The sequence below is a fragment of the Stigmatopora argus genome, chromosome 18 (assembly GCF_051989625.1).
Source record: "Stigmatopora argus isolate UIUO_Sarg chromosome 18, RoL_Sarg_1.0, whole genome shotgun sequence".
NCBI classification, from domain to species: domain Eukaryota; kingdom Metazoa; phylum Chordata; class Actinopteri; order Syngnathiformes; family Syngnathidae; genus Stigmatopora; species Stigmatopora argus.
In genome coordinates this window covers 2,322,489-2,335,316 of record NC_135404.1, presented here as the reverse complement: position 1 = coordinate 2,335,316, position 12,828 = coordinate 2,322,489, and the positions used below count along the sequence as shown (strand labels likewise).

Genomic DNA, 12,828 nt, shown 5'->3' with positions numbered 1-12,828 from the left:
GTATTTGTATTTAATCATGAAATGCTGCTAGGAAGTGGATTTTACCCCATTTTTGTGCATTGATTTATTGATTATTTTTTATGTGTCGCAGCTCTAGCTGCAGTAGAGGTTTTATAGCCATAAAATAGTTTTTGAGGGTTGGATTGATACGTTGAAGGCGCTACGAGAAAATGCACCGACCGCCACTGATATATATATATATATATATATATATATATATATATATATATATATATATATATATATATATATATATATATATATAAAAACTATACTATAAAAAAACATGATGTACTGAAGCCGCAAAGTGGTGAATTACTATAGCTACATTATTCTCGAAATTTGAGGGAATACTTTAGTCTTTTTCTTTTGAAAACCAAATATCGCAATCAGCTTTATTCCCATTTTGCTGTCTCGAAAGATTTTGCAGTAGTATTGCAGATTCCAGTCATGATTGTAGGGCAGGGGTCGGGAACCTTTTTGACAGAGAGAGCCATAAACAATTCATATTTTCAATTGTTATTCATTGAGAGCCATTCTCAGAATTTACTAAAAGTAAAAATAAATGAAAACGCGTGCATTTTTAGTTATTTCACCGCTTTCAAAGTAGAAAAAGTCTTGGATTTTTTTTGACAAAATGGTTACCCTGTTGCTAATCAATGGGATGCATGCATGCAGAAAGGTTTAATTAAAAAAATGAAAATTAAAAAAATTGAAGATTAAAGCAACTCTAGGCGTAGTGTCCAGATTTTAGTGGTGACATCACACCGGCATGTTTCGCCTGCTCTATGACCCATCAAAAGAGCCAGATGTGGCTCCCGAGCCATAGGTTCCCTACCCCTGTTGTAGGGCATACTCGCACATGTCCTCTTCTGTTTAGTTTTTTTGCTGTGCCAGCCAGCATTTCGGTATTTTTTTTTCAAGAAATTCAATTGTATTATCAGGGAAAACAATTCTGTGTTATGTAGGAAATTGGAACATGAAAACCTTACTTTTTTCCACCCCACCAAGGGATTGATTTAACAATTGGGCTCATCCAAGGAAGTGGAGCACCTGGTAGGATTAGAGTTTACCCGAACCCTCATTGGCATGGAAACCAGAATAAAATCTTTATTGATGTCGCCGAACTATTTTAATACTGTTTGTGATATGTCATAATCGTTTTTGAATACTTATTGACAAGATTCTATCATTGAATTTGTGTGTAATCTATACTATGGGGCCTTTAAATTCATACGTAAGTCATAGCCTCTGAGCAAATATTTTTGGCAATACTGTGTATTTAGTTGGAATAAAATTACGTAACAGCGTTATCATGACTATTTTGCAGACATTGTGTTCCTGCGGTCCTGGTATCCGGTGTCTGTTCCACAGCTCTACAACCCCGTCACGTCTTTGCTCCTACCGGTGGGTCTGAAAAACAGCTGGTCAGGCATGAGAACCCTGGGTCAGCTCAAGCATGATCTGGGAATTCGCAACAAAGCCAATCCAGACTCTCTCTACAAGGTAAACTCATTCTGTTGTTACAACCTTGTTATACAGTGCAATTCAGTTATATAAAGATATGATCAATATCTGAAAATGAGTTTAAAAATAGCTAGACTTCTACTGAGGTTTTAATAGAGCTACAATATCCAAATCAGGAAAGTGAAGTGAAGCAAAAAAATGAATTGATTGAAAACGATAAACTGAAACAAGCCATTGTCTGTCAGAACAGAGTTGTTGTTGAAATTTTATATTTTTTTTAATTTTATTTTATTTTTCAAGAGTTGTTATTGTTCTCCATAATTCTATGAATTTTCTAAACAGCCTGTGGGTCGGACACAAGCACATTTCAATCCACTACACATCCCAAGAGAGCTCCAGAAGGCTCTTCCATTCAAGAGCAAACCAAAACAGCAGCAACGCAAAGGAAAGACACCCAGAGACCTCCACCGACCCAGTGTGATCAGAGAGCCTCATGAAAGAAAGGCAAGTAAAACTAAACTAACCATTGTGTTCTTCAACACATGATGGATTACAGTACAATGCACTGCTGTTGCACCAATACAATTTATTTGGCTCTCAATACTCACGGACCAAAGAGCAGATTGTGTGGTATCAGCTAATACCTTTGGAAATTGGGGTTGTCCTTGACCTTCATTTGGACCCTTCCCAATAATAGTTTTGGCTTGTAAATCGGACTGAGATAAGTTTCAGTTTAAAGGTTTGTGCAACCCTTTCTTGCATTATTTACACCATGAATACTAATATTTTTAATAGTGTCCTAACTAACTATTTTTCCCCCTAATAGGATTTTTGACGTTTGGCAGCTCTGGTGTTTGCTTTACTAATGACCTGTAACTATGCAATTAAGTATTTGCCACCTTTTTTGAAAACAAATACCATGTACCAAATACTTTTTGAAATCATCACACAGTCATACCTCTACAGACGCTCCCCTACTTACGAACATACGACTTACGAACAACGGTACATACGAACATGTCTGCAAATTGCGTTTATGTCGAAAAATGTACGAAGTTCGATTTTGTATTTTTTTCCGTGTAGTGCTTCTTTCCGCCGCTAATACCGACGCCTGGCGCTGTGAGAGCTCAGCTCATCCAGCATCTACCTTCTTCTGTCCAATTCGTTGCAATGCGGGAGTGCGTGAACGTATCTCCAGTGCGCAAAGAACCTTTTTCATTTGTATCATTAAATATCTCGTGCATCCATTATTGAAAATGGTTGGTAAAAAGCGAAAGGCTTCTATTGAGGGAGGTGCAAGAAAGAGGCAAGCCATTTCATTTGAAACGAGTGGCAATAATAACGAAGCTTGATGCGCGTGAGAGTGGTGAGTGTTGCACGGGCATACAACTTGAATCGTTCGACCGTCAGTACCATTTATAAACAGAAAGATCAAGCAGCAGGACCCAAATATTGAACGTTGCACAAAGTTTGCAAATCAATTGAATGATGCCATACAGTGCTACCGCATCATTTATGATGAAAAAAAGAAGAAAACTGTGCAATCGTCGTTAGATCGCTTCTTTCGGCCAGTTTCTAATACATAAATCTCTCTCTCTCTCTCTCTCTATACAGTACTGTACATATTCTCTCCATTTTATTACGTTTTTTTTCAGTACAAACCAATGCGTGTTACTTATACAATCCTTAAACATACAAATGCACTTATATAAACCTTCAATATCCTTATATAGGCCTTAAACATAAATTATAATACAAAATATAGCACTGAATCAACTTACAAACAAATTCAACTTATGAACAATCGCTCGGAACCAAACTCATTCGTAAGTAGGGGAGCGTCTATACTTACAAAATTAATTGTATCCAGAACTTCTTTCATCACTTGAAAATTTCATAAATGGAGCAGTACTTTATATGTAAATTCTCTAATTCATTCCATGGTCCTCACACAACTACCAACTAAACCGTTTAAAATTGGTGAAAGTGTGCCAATTTTGTATGGAAGATGTGAGAAAGACACAAATGCGAGAACATTATAAGAACATGATCTATTAATGACTTAAAATGACTAAAAAGCATACAAAATCTATCCGTGTTGAAGCATATGCGTACGCGCATTTCCCTATGACCCGACGGCGTCGGAAAGCCGTCCACTTTGTAGTACATTTTAGATTTTTACTTGTAACCTGTGTGTAAATATGTCCCATGTGTAAATATATGGCGAGTAGCATTTCTACATTTTTTAATCGCTTAATAAGGGGAATTGCAATCATTAATAAGGGGAGCATTTAGCAGAGGTGCACATGATATGATATGCACACGTGGATTCCCCTTTGACCTGTTGGTGTCAGAAAGCCTTCCACTTTGTAGTATTTTTTTAGACTTTTATAGTGCGGATAGAAAATGAATGAATGAACCTGTGCCCTGTGTGTGTATATGTGTAAATATGTACCGTGTTGCATTTGTACGGTTTTTCTCACTTAAGGGGAATTGCAATCATAAGGGGAACATTTAGCAGAGGTGCACATGATTTGATAGTTTGACATGTATTGGATTGGATAACTTTATTCATCCCGTGTTCGTGAAATTTCATCGTGACAGTAGCAAGAAGAGGTATAGTTAGTAAGTTAGACACTACAGTCGCAAAGGCCGCAGAACAACAAAGCAAAAGCACAAAGTACAAAGCAAATCAAAGTAAATGTGATCATTAAGAATCACCAAATCAAATCCTTTAGACAGAAAAGCAGCAAAAACACAAAACGAGCAAGAGTGGACGGAGCTACCGTCACCGGCTGCCACTTGAACGGCGCCATATTGGTTGCGGTAGCAAAAACGGATACAGACTCAAAAGACGTAAAGTTGGACAAAAACTGGAACCACACAGGAAGTCTTCCACAAGATGGGGAACTTCTGCAGACTGTGACCGAGGTAGAGAATATGCAGAGTCACTCTTCCAAGCTTATCCCCACAGTTCCTCAGTAGACTAGAGCTGAAGACAACAGTAGCAGAGTAGAGCCCCTCGACTCAGTTGCTGGTAAGCGCCGACAGCTCTTCCATCTTATCCCATGATGGAATGGTTGGTCAGAAGCGTTGCCTCTTCTCCCGGCACTTTTGTCCAGCTCCGAATCTCCGGCGGCCTCGAGGTGTTGCTCCTTCTGCTGCGTATTGTAACAGCTAGTCCCATGTGTGTGACAGCGTAGGCATGGCTGAATGGTTCCAAAAAAGTAGCCGAAAGAAGCCAGGCTAACAGAACAAGGAAAGATGTAAAAACATTAAAGTAAAAAGTATAAAGTACAAAGTAAAGTAAAAAGGAATGTATTAGGAAATATTAAAATGTAATTAAAAAAAGATAGAAGGGCTGTAAAACACGAAAAACATCAGTGTACAGAGCTATTGCCACTGGCTGCCGCGTGAATGGTGCCATCTTGGAATGCTAGTAATCTTGAAACATGGATAGTGGTTGTTGTGAAGCAGCCAATGAAAGCCCAGTAGAGCGTAGCGAGGTTCTAAAGTGAGAATCAATGCATCTGCAACAATATTTTCAAAATAAAATAACGGATAAGTAAATGCATTTACTTTTTGGGGGATTTTGTAACTTGGATTGGATTGGATAACTTTATTCATCCCGTATTCGGGAAATTTCGTTGTCACAGTAGCAAGAGGGTTAGGATGCCGAAATAGGAAAGGCATTTTAGACATAAATAGATAAATAATAAGTAAGTTAATAAATAAATACATGGGTAAATATATAAATAAGCCTGTTGCTGATATATATCACATATGTGTGTGTGTGTAGATAGATAGACAGACAGACAGACAGACAGACAAGTTAATAAATAAATACATGGGTAAATATATAAATAAATAAGCCTGTTGCTGATATATATGTGTGTGTATATAGATAGATAGACAGACAGACAGACATATATATACATACGTGTACATATATACATACGTGTACATACCCATATATATATACATACATACACAGCTGTGATGCATGCATACGGTAGGTCTTAACACTCAGCCATTTGTTTTGTTAAAGAGCCTGACAGCTGATGGGAGGAAGGATCTGCGGAAGGGCTCCTTCCTGCAATGAGGGTGCAACAGTCTATTGCTGAAAGAGCTCCACAGGGACTCCACAGACTCATGCAGGGGGTGGGAGTTGCTGTCCATGATGGACATCATCCTGGTCAGCATCCTCTGCTCTCCCACTTCCTCCACAGAGTCCACAGAACAGCCCAGAAAAGAGCTGGCCCTCCTGACCAGCTTATTCAGCCTGTTCTTGTCCCTCTCCGTGCTCCCGTATCCCCAACAGACCACTGCATAAAACACTGTAGATGCCACCACAGTGTCGTAACAAGTCCTCAGCAGTGTCCTGCACACTCCAAAGGACTGTAGACTCCTCAGTAGGTAGAGGCGGCTCTGGCCCCTTTTATACAGGGCATCTATGTTTGTGGACCAGTCTAGTTTGTTGTTGAGGTGAACACCCAGGTACTTAAAATTCTCCACGATTTCAATGTCTGTACCCTGGATGTTCACCTGAGTGGTACGTTAAGGATTCCTCTGAAAATCGACGACCTTTGTCTTACTGGTGTTGATGTAGAGGTGGTTTTGCCTACACCAGTCAATAAAGGTTGTGAGGACTCCCCTGTACTCTAGGCCGTTCCCGTCCGTCACTCGTCCAACAATAGCGGTGTCGTCAGAGAACTTCTGGAGGTGGCAGGTGTCTTTATGTTTGAAGTTTGATGTGTAGAGGGAGAAGAGTGGGGAGAGCACTGTGCCTTGTTGGGCCCCCGTGCTGCAAGCTACCACATCAGACGTAGAGTCCTGGAGTCTCACATATTGTGGTCTGTCGATGATCCATGCGGCTATGTGGTTCCTTACTCCAGCCTCTTCCAGTTTCCCTCTCAGTAGGACCGGCTGAATGGTGTTGAACGCACTGGAGAGGTCAAAAAACATTCTCACCGGGCTTCCCGTGTTCTCCAGGTGTGAAAGAGACCTGCGCATCAGGTAGGTGGTAGCATCTTCCACACCAATGCCTGGAAGAGAGGTGAACTGCAGAGGGTCCAGCTCTGCATTCATCAGGGGGCTGAGGTGATTGAGAGTGATTCTCTCCAATGTCTTGATCAGGTGAGAGGTTAATGCTACCGTCCTGAAGTGGTTTGGCTCCCTGGGGTTCGCAGTCTTTGGAACTGGGACCACACAGGAAGTTTTCCACAAGGTGGGGACCTTCTGCAGACTGAGGCTGAGGTTGAAAATATGCAGAATCACTTTGCCAAGCTGACCGCACAGTCTCTCAGTAGTCTGGAGATGAGGCCGTCTGGACCGGTAGCCTTTCTTGCCTCGATCTTCTTTTGGTGTTTTATCACCTGATCGACAGTAATGCAGAGACCGGTGAAAGAGGGGGGAGAGTTGCTTCTGGTCTGGGGGGTCAGGGGAGTGGGGGCAGGACTGAATCTGTTAAAGAACTGATTCAGTTCATTGGCCCACTCCCTGTCTCCGGACTCCGGGTGGCTCTCACTGTTGCCTCCATGGCCCAAAATGGTTCTCAAGCTCCTCCAGACCTCTTTGGTGTTGCCTCTCTGCAGTTGGTTCTCTAGCTTCGTCCTGTAGATGGTCTTTCCCTTCCTTATCTCTCTTCAGCTCCTTCTGGACCATTTTCAGACTCTCTTTCTCCCCAGACCTAAAAGCCCTCTTTTTGTTCAGGAGGGCCCTTAGATCCCTGGTGACCCACGGCTTACTGTTGGAGAAACAACGGACCTTCTTGGAGGGTACCATGTTCTCAACACAGAAGTTAATATAATCTGTGATGCAGTGGGTCAAGCTGTCAATATTTTTCCCATGTGAATTGCACAGCACCTCCCAGTCAGTGATCTCAAAACAGTCCCTCAGTACCATGCTGGTCTCCTCGGTCCATCTTTGTATGATCCTCGTGGTAGGTTTTATTTTCCTCACCATAGGGATGTAGGTGGGGATCAGATGGACCAGGTTGTGGTCTGAGTGGCCCAGTGGGGGCAGGGGGACTGAGCTGTATGCCTCCTTTGTGTTGGCATACAGCAGGTCCAGTTTTTTGTTCCCTGGTGTGGCACTTCACATACTGAGTGAAGGTGGGGAGAGTAGAAGCCAAGTGAGCATGGTTAAAATCACCAGAGATAAGAAGGAGAGACTAGGGGGTGACGTCTGCAGCCGGGACACAGTACTGTGAAGCAGCTCGCGAGCGACTGCTGCATCGCCGGAAGGAGGTCGAGATACGCAGTTATTACGATAACGTGCGAGAACTCCCAGGGGATGTAAAACGGCCTGATGCTAACAGCTACTAGCTCGATATCTCGAGTGCAAAGTTGCTCCTTCACAGTAATATGCCTGGGGCTGCACCATCTACTATTAATAAAAACAGCTAGTCCCCCACCTTTCTTCCTACCGCTCTCCTCAGCATTTCTGTCCGCCCTAACCAGCTGAAAGCCATCCAAGGAGACGAGAGTATCTCGTTTTAGTTAATTCAGCCAGGTCTCTGTGAAGCACATAATGCAGATTTTCCGATATTGTCATTGTAGTTTGGTAAGCGCCGTTAGCTCTTCCATCTTATTGGGCAGAGATCTTACTTTCCCCATAATAATAGATGGAATGCTGGCGCCTATGATAATAAGTGTGTATATATGTCTAATAATAATGTGCACCATTTTTAAAACTTGTTCTTGTCTGGTAACATTTTGCTGTGGAAAACTAGTTATGGAGCAGAGTAATCCAAATTGTTGCTTTATTTATGCGGTCAAATGGGTTGAAACTAGAGCTGGAATTATCAGTCTATCGATAATTATCACAATAACTATTACATCTTTTTACTTTCAAATTTGAAACTTCAAACTTCTGTGAATAAGTAAATAAATTACTTGCCACATTCAATTATGAAATCAACTGTTACTTTACTTGATAAGAAAAGAGATTGTAAAATATGATGATTTTTTTAAAAGTATTTTTGTTGTTCTATTGTGCAATAAAGTTAAGACAACTCTCCTTAGACTATGAAAAGTAAAGAATAAAACCTGTAGAAATTTTGACAGGCGTCTTTAATAAATTTGCCTTTAAACCAAAAGTTGTGCAATATGAAATAATTAAAATAATCAACATCACCATAGGCAAGCAGACTATTTTCAGCCTCGCAAAGTGTAAATTCACATCACATATGGCCATTTACAAAAAATAAAATACAACTTAACCCATTTTTACCCAAGATAACAAGTTTTAGATTTTTGCAACGTTTTCAGAACATTTACATAGAATGGGGAAACACCTTGAAATCAAGTAAGAAAAATATTACAGGCTATCCTCAAATGAGGACAATGGGTTAAGGACATTTTGAACAAAACTGCTCTTTGCACAGGTATTTACTAGGTATTAAAAAAACAAAAAAGTAAGAAAACACCAGGGAGAAATCACTTGGATTATATAGTGGACCGGGTCTGTGTTGTCTGGCACCTCATGATCAGTCATTTTGGCCATGTTATTGTCTATTGTCCTTTTGCGTCCAGGCTCTGTGTTATCTAATTTTTATCGAAAGTTTTTATTATTGTTGACAATTATTTCATGATAATTATCGTTTTATCGCCCAACTCTAGTTGAAACTAGTCGTCTATATGAGGCAAAGAGCCTCCTTCCTTGTTGAATTGAAGCTCAAACTGAAATGAAGTTGGTGCCCATATACAGGAAAAAACATTTTGAACTTGTGGAAGTAACACTGTACGATTCACTTCATATTTAATTTAGTGAAGCTGCTCCATGGAGGTGGTACATAGCCACATGTGCCACCCAATCACATCACCATTATTAGTCCAATCCGTTATGTTCTGCTCATCCTGAGATGAATTTTATCTAACCGAATGTCCCTAATGTTTTCTTTTTTAAGAGAGGCTAAAACATTTTTTGACTGGGTAGACTATTTTTGGAACCTGATGCCCATAGGATTAGTGGATTGTATCTCTGGGGCCTGCCTACCAACACACTTTTAAATGACCAATTGTTGCAATATGCGATATATGAGTTATTTAGCCACCCTGTTTATCAAAAACACTACTTTGAGATCATGATGTAGAGCTGGCCGATAAAATTATAATGACAATAATTGGAAAATATTTTTTGTCAATAATAATGGAAACTTTCGATAAAATTTCGATAATTTTAAACTGCTATTACACCACCCGACCACCACAGAGAGTGGGGGCGCTGTTGCGAGATGAACAGTAGTTCCAGACCAAGGCTCAGGAGAAGGCGATAATAAGGAAACATGTTTTTAGCTTAGCAATAAGGGCTAACACTGAGCATGAACGCAAAAGGACAATAACAGTCAAAATGAGCGATTGAGATGCAGGACAACACGGATCCGATCCACTAAAAGATCCAAGTGAATTCTCCCTGGCGTTTTCTTTTTTTTTTTTAATGCCTCGTGAATACCTGTGTAAAGAGCAGGCTTATTAAAAATGTCCTTAACCCACTGTTAGAGGTAAGATCAGGCCTAAAAAATCCAGCCCGACCCGGCCCAAGCTCATTGTGTACGTGAGACCATGCACGGTTCACCCGTGTGAACAACAGTTATTATTTGAGTTATTAATGTTATTGCTTTGCACTATTAGGGTTAGGGTTACTATATTGTAACTGCACTAACGTTTAATGTACCGTACCAGCATCAGAATGTTTTTTACTGAATGGAGGAAAAGTTCCCCTCCAATATGTGATATAAATGTTGCGCGCACATGATATAGCTTGCTGTTGTTAAAAGATAAACCGTGTCACGAAAATACTAATACTTTACCTCGGAGAAAATAATAAAACTGTTGTTTATTCATTTTGGCAGTGAATGGAGTTGTCAGAAAGCTGATTTGTAATCTATTAATAAAGTTTGACTGAGCTATCTGACTGTTCTGTTGACATTCACTTTAGCGCAGCACCATCTAGTGGATGCATAACCTAATCTCAGCCTCTATTGTATACCTGTCTACCTGTCTAATGTGGTGCGGTGCGCCTTATAAAATATATGGAAAACACTTTGAAATGTGTCATTCATTGAAGGTGCGCCTAATAATGCAGTGCGCCTTATAGTGCGGAAAATGCGGTATTTCATATTGCCCAGCCACTTTGCGCTTGAAGGCAAATTTATAAAAATAAAGATGCCTTTCAAAATTTCTGCAGGTTTTAATCTTTACTGATTGTGTAAGGTGGGAGTTGTCTTTTATTGCCCAATAGAACAACAATACTTTTTAAAACTATCATATTTTATATTCTCTTCTTATAAAGTTAGCTAACAGTTAATTTCATAATTGAATAAGGAGGAAAGTCATTTACTTATTCACAGAAGTTTGAAGTTTCAAACTTGAAAGAAAAAAGATGCGATAGTTATTGTGGTAATTATCGATATCGACTATTTTTTTTTTATCGTAATAACAATTGTCATATCGCCCGGCTCTGTTAATGTAATGAATAATTTTGGTTTTGTAACCAATTTGTTTTTATAGGTGGCAGCTCTACTCCATGCTCTGAGCACAGTTCACAACTACAAGATGAAGAAAGCAAATGTAGCTCAACATGCCAAACACCAAGAATTCCTGCTACAGAAAGGGAAAGAGGAGGAAGCCAGACTAAAGAGACAGAAGGAAGCACGTAAAAAACTCTTCCGTGCCATGGGACAAAAGGACCAAAAGAACCAAAAGTCAAGCCTTAAAGGGGCACCACAGGATCACTAAATCCACTAGTTTGGGCTGCTGCAGTATTTCTGACAGGGTTTTCATATTAATATTTTGATGGTCATAGTTTTGGATATTGCCTTTTTTTAATCAACTGATGCTTGTGGGTGTCACCTGGTGTGTTCGAGGCATATTTGATTCAATGTGATGAAGTGGCACAGATGGACGCACGCCTCTTTACTCATGATTTTATTCTAGACTACCCCTGCATTACTCCTCCAGGGGGAAATAAAAATTTGCCATCCTCGCGTGTTCATTGAGGAAAAGGCAATACAGTACAGATTTTGTGGTTGTCGAAGGCTAGCCCCACTCACGATGAAAAAGAGAAAAGAAAAGCTGCAACAAAATGCAAATCAAGGGAAGCTACCAGGTCACCATGTAATTAGTGTTACTATTAATCTACTACGAGAAAAAATATAGACGTTCCTCTATCATTTTTCAAATCTCATGCATAATTGTGTATGTAACAATCATGAAAAATATTTTCCAATGGTGTTAATGTTAATAAGCAAAAAGTAATTTTTTCTCCTTTTTCATGTCTAAATGAATATATCAAGTAAAATGAACAAATGTGGAATAATGTGTGAATAAATCCGTTAATCTACAAAGTCTATTCTGATAGCCAAAATTATGAATGGCAATGCTTTCAACCCAGCATACAACACAAAAATATTGGTTATTTTTATAGCCTTTGAGTCTTACTTAATTCATGTTCGTTCTTGGTATATCACTACACTGTGTGGCTGTAATATTCCCGGAAGAATTTCCACCCCTGCCAGATTTGTTCTATCTTGTGATTCTTGTAGGTACTGTGAATATATTTAAAAACGTTCTGTTGTCTTCACAGCAATGTATGATGCAATGCAGTTTTTAAAATAAAAGACAGGAATTCCTGGCCAATAAAAACAACGGTGTATGTTAATTTTCTGTTAAGTGCATATTGAATGAAACTGGGTCTAGGTTATTGATTGACATTATGAATTGCTAGATGACATGGTCAGGTGTCAGAGACAAAAGATGAAGATTGGATTACGTTAGTTAATACACCAAAAAAAACTAAACCTAAATTATTTTTGCACAGCTTTGATTTCAATAATAGATCAATTGACTCTGATTTACTTTTTTTAATGGTACTCTTAGCCTTCATTGATTTAGTTAAAGGAGTCACATGTCTTGGAAGCCTTTAAGCCAAGGTGTAAGCATGTCAATAACCAAGTACTAGTACTATCCTCTGACTTTTGTGATGTAAAGTTTTAGGACTTAAATTGCAAAGCCAGGAGATGCCTGTCAACTAGACCGTATACATTGGTACCTTAATTGATTCTAGAACTTGTTTCATAACTTGGATTTTTCATAGAGCAGTTTTTTATATGTAAATTCTCAAACTCGTTCCACGGTCTCCAAAAAAACTGCCAACAAAACCCTTTAAAAATGATAGTATCCCAATTTGGATTGAAAAATGTGAGAAACCAACAAAAATTTGAGAAAATCACAAGAAAATAATTTTCAATGTATTAAAATGAAGTACAAGTGTAAGGGAGCTCATGTTATGCAACAGCAAAGCACACCAGCACATGCATATAAATATCTCAACAACTTCAAATTATGAATCAATAGTGTC

The 12,828-nt window shown here is 39.4% G+C and overlaps 1 protein-coding gene across 2 annotated transcripts in view; it reads left to right on the top strand.

Moving 5' to 3' along the window:
- bms1 (BMS1 ribosome biogenesis factor) overlaps nt 1-12,116 on the top strand; it is a 57,185-nt gene extending 45,069 nt beyond the window's left edge. For both annotated transcript variants that reach the window (XM_077625536.1, XM_077625535.1), the window contains exons 21-23: nt 1,331-1,506; nt 1,810-1,971; nt 10,980-12,116. In XM_077625536.1, the coding sequence (XP_077481662.1) occupies nt 1,331-1,506; nt 1,810-1,971; nt 10,980-11,207 (566 nt within the window). In that variant the 3' untranslated portion in view covers nt 11,208-12,116. The remainder of the gene's footprint in view (nt 1-1,330; nt 1,507-1,809; nt 1,972-10,979) is intronic.
- Nucleotides 12,117-12,828: the final 712 nt, after the last annotated feature.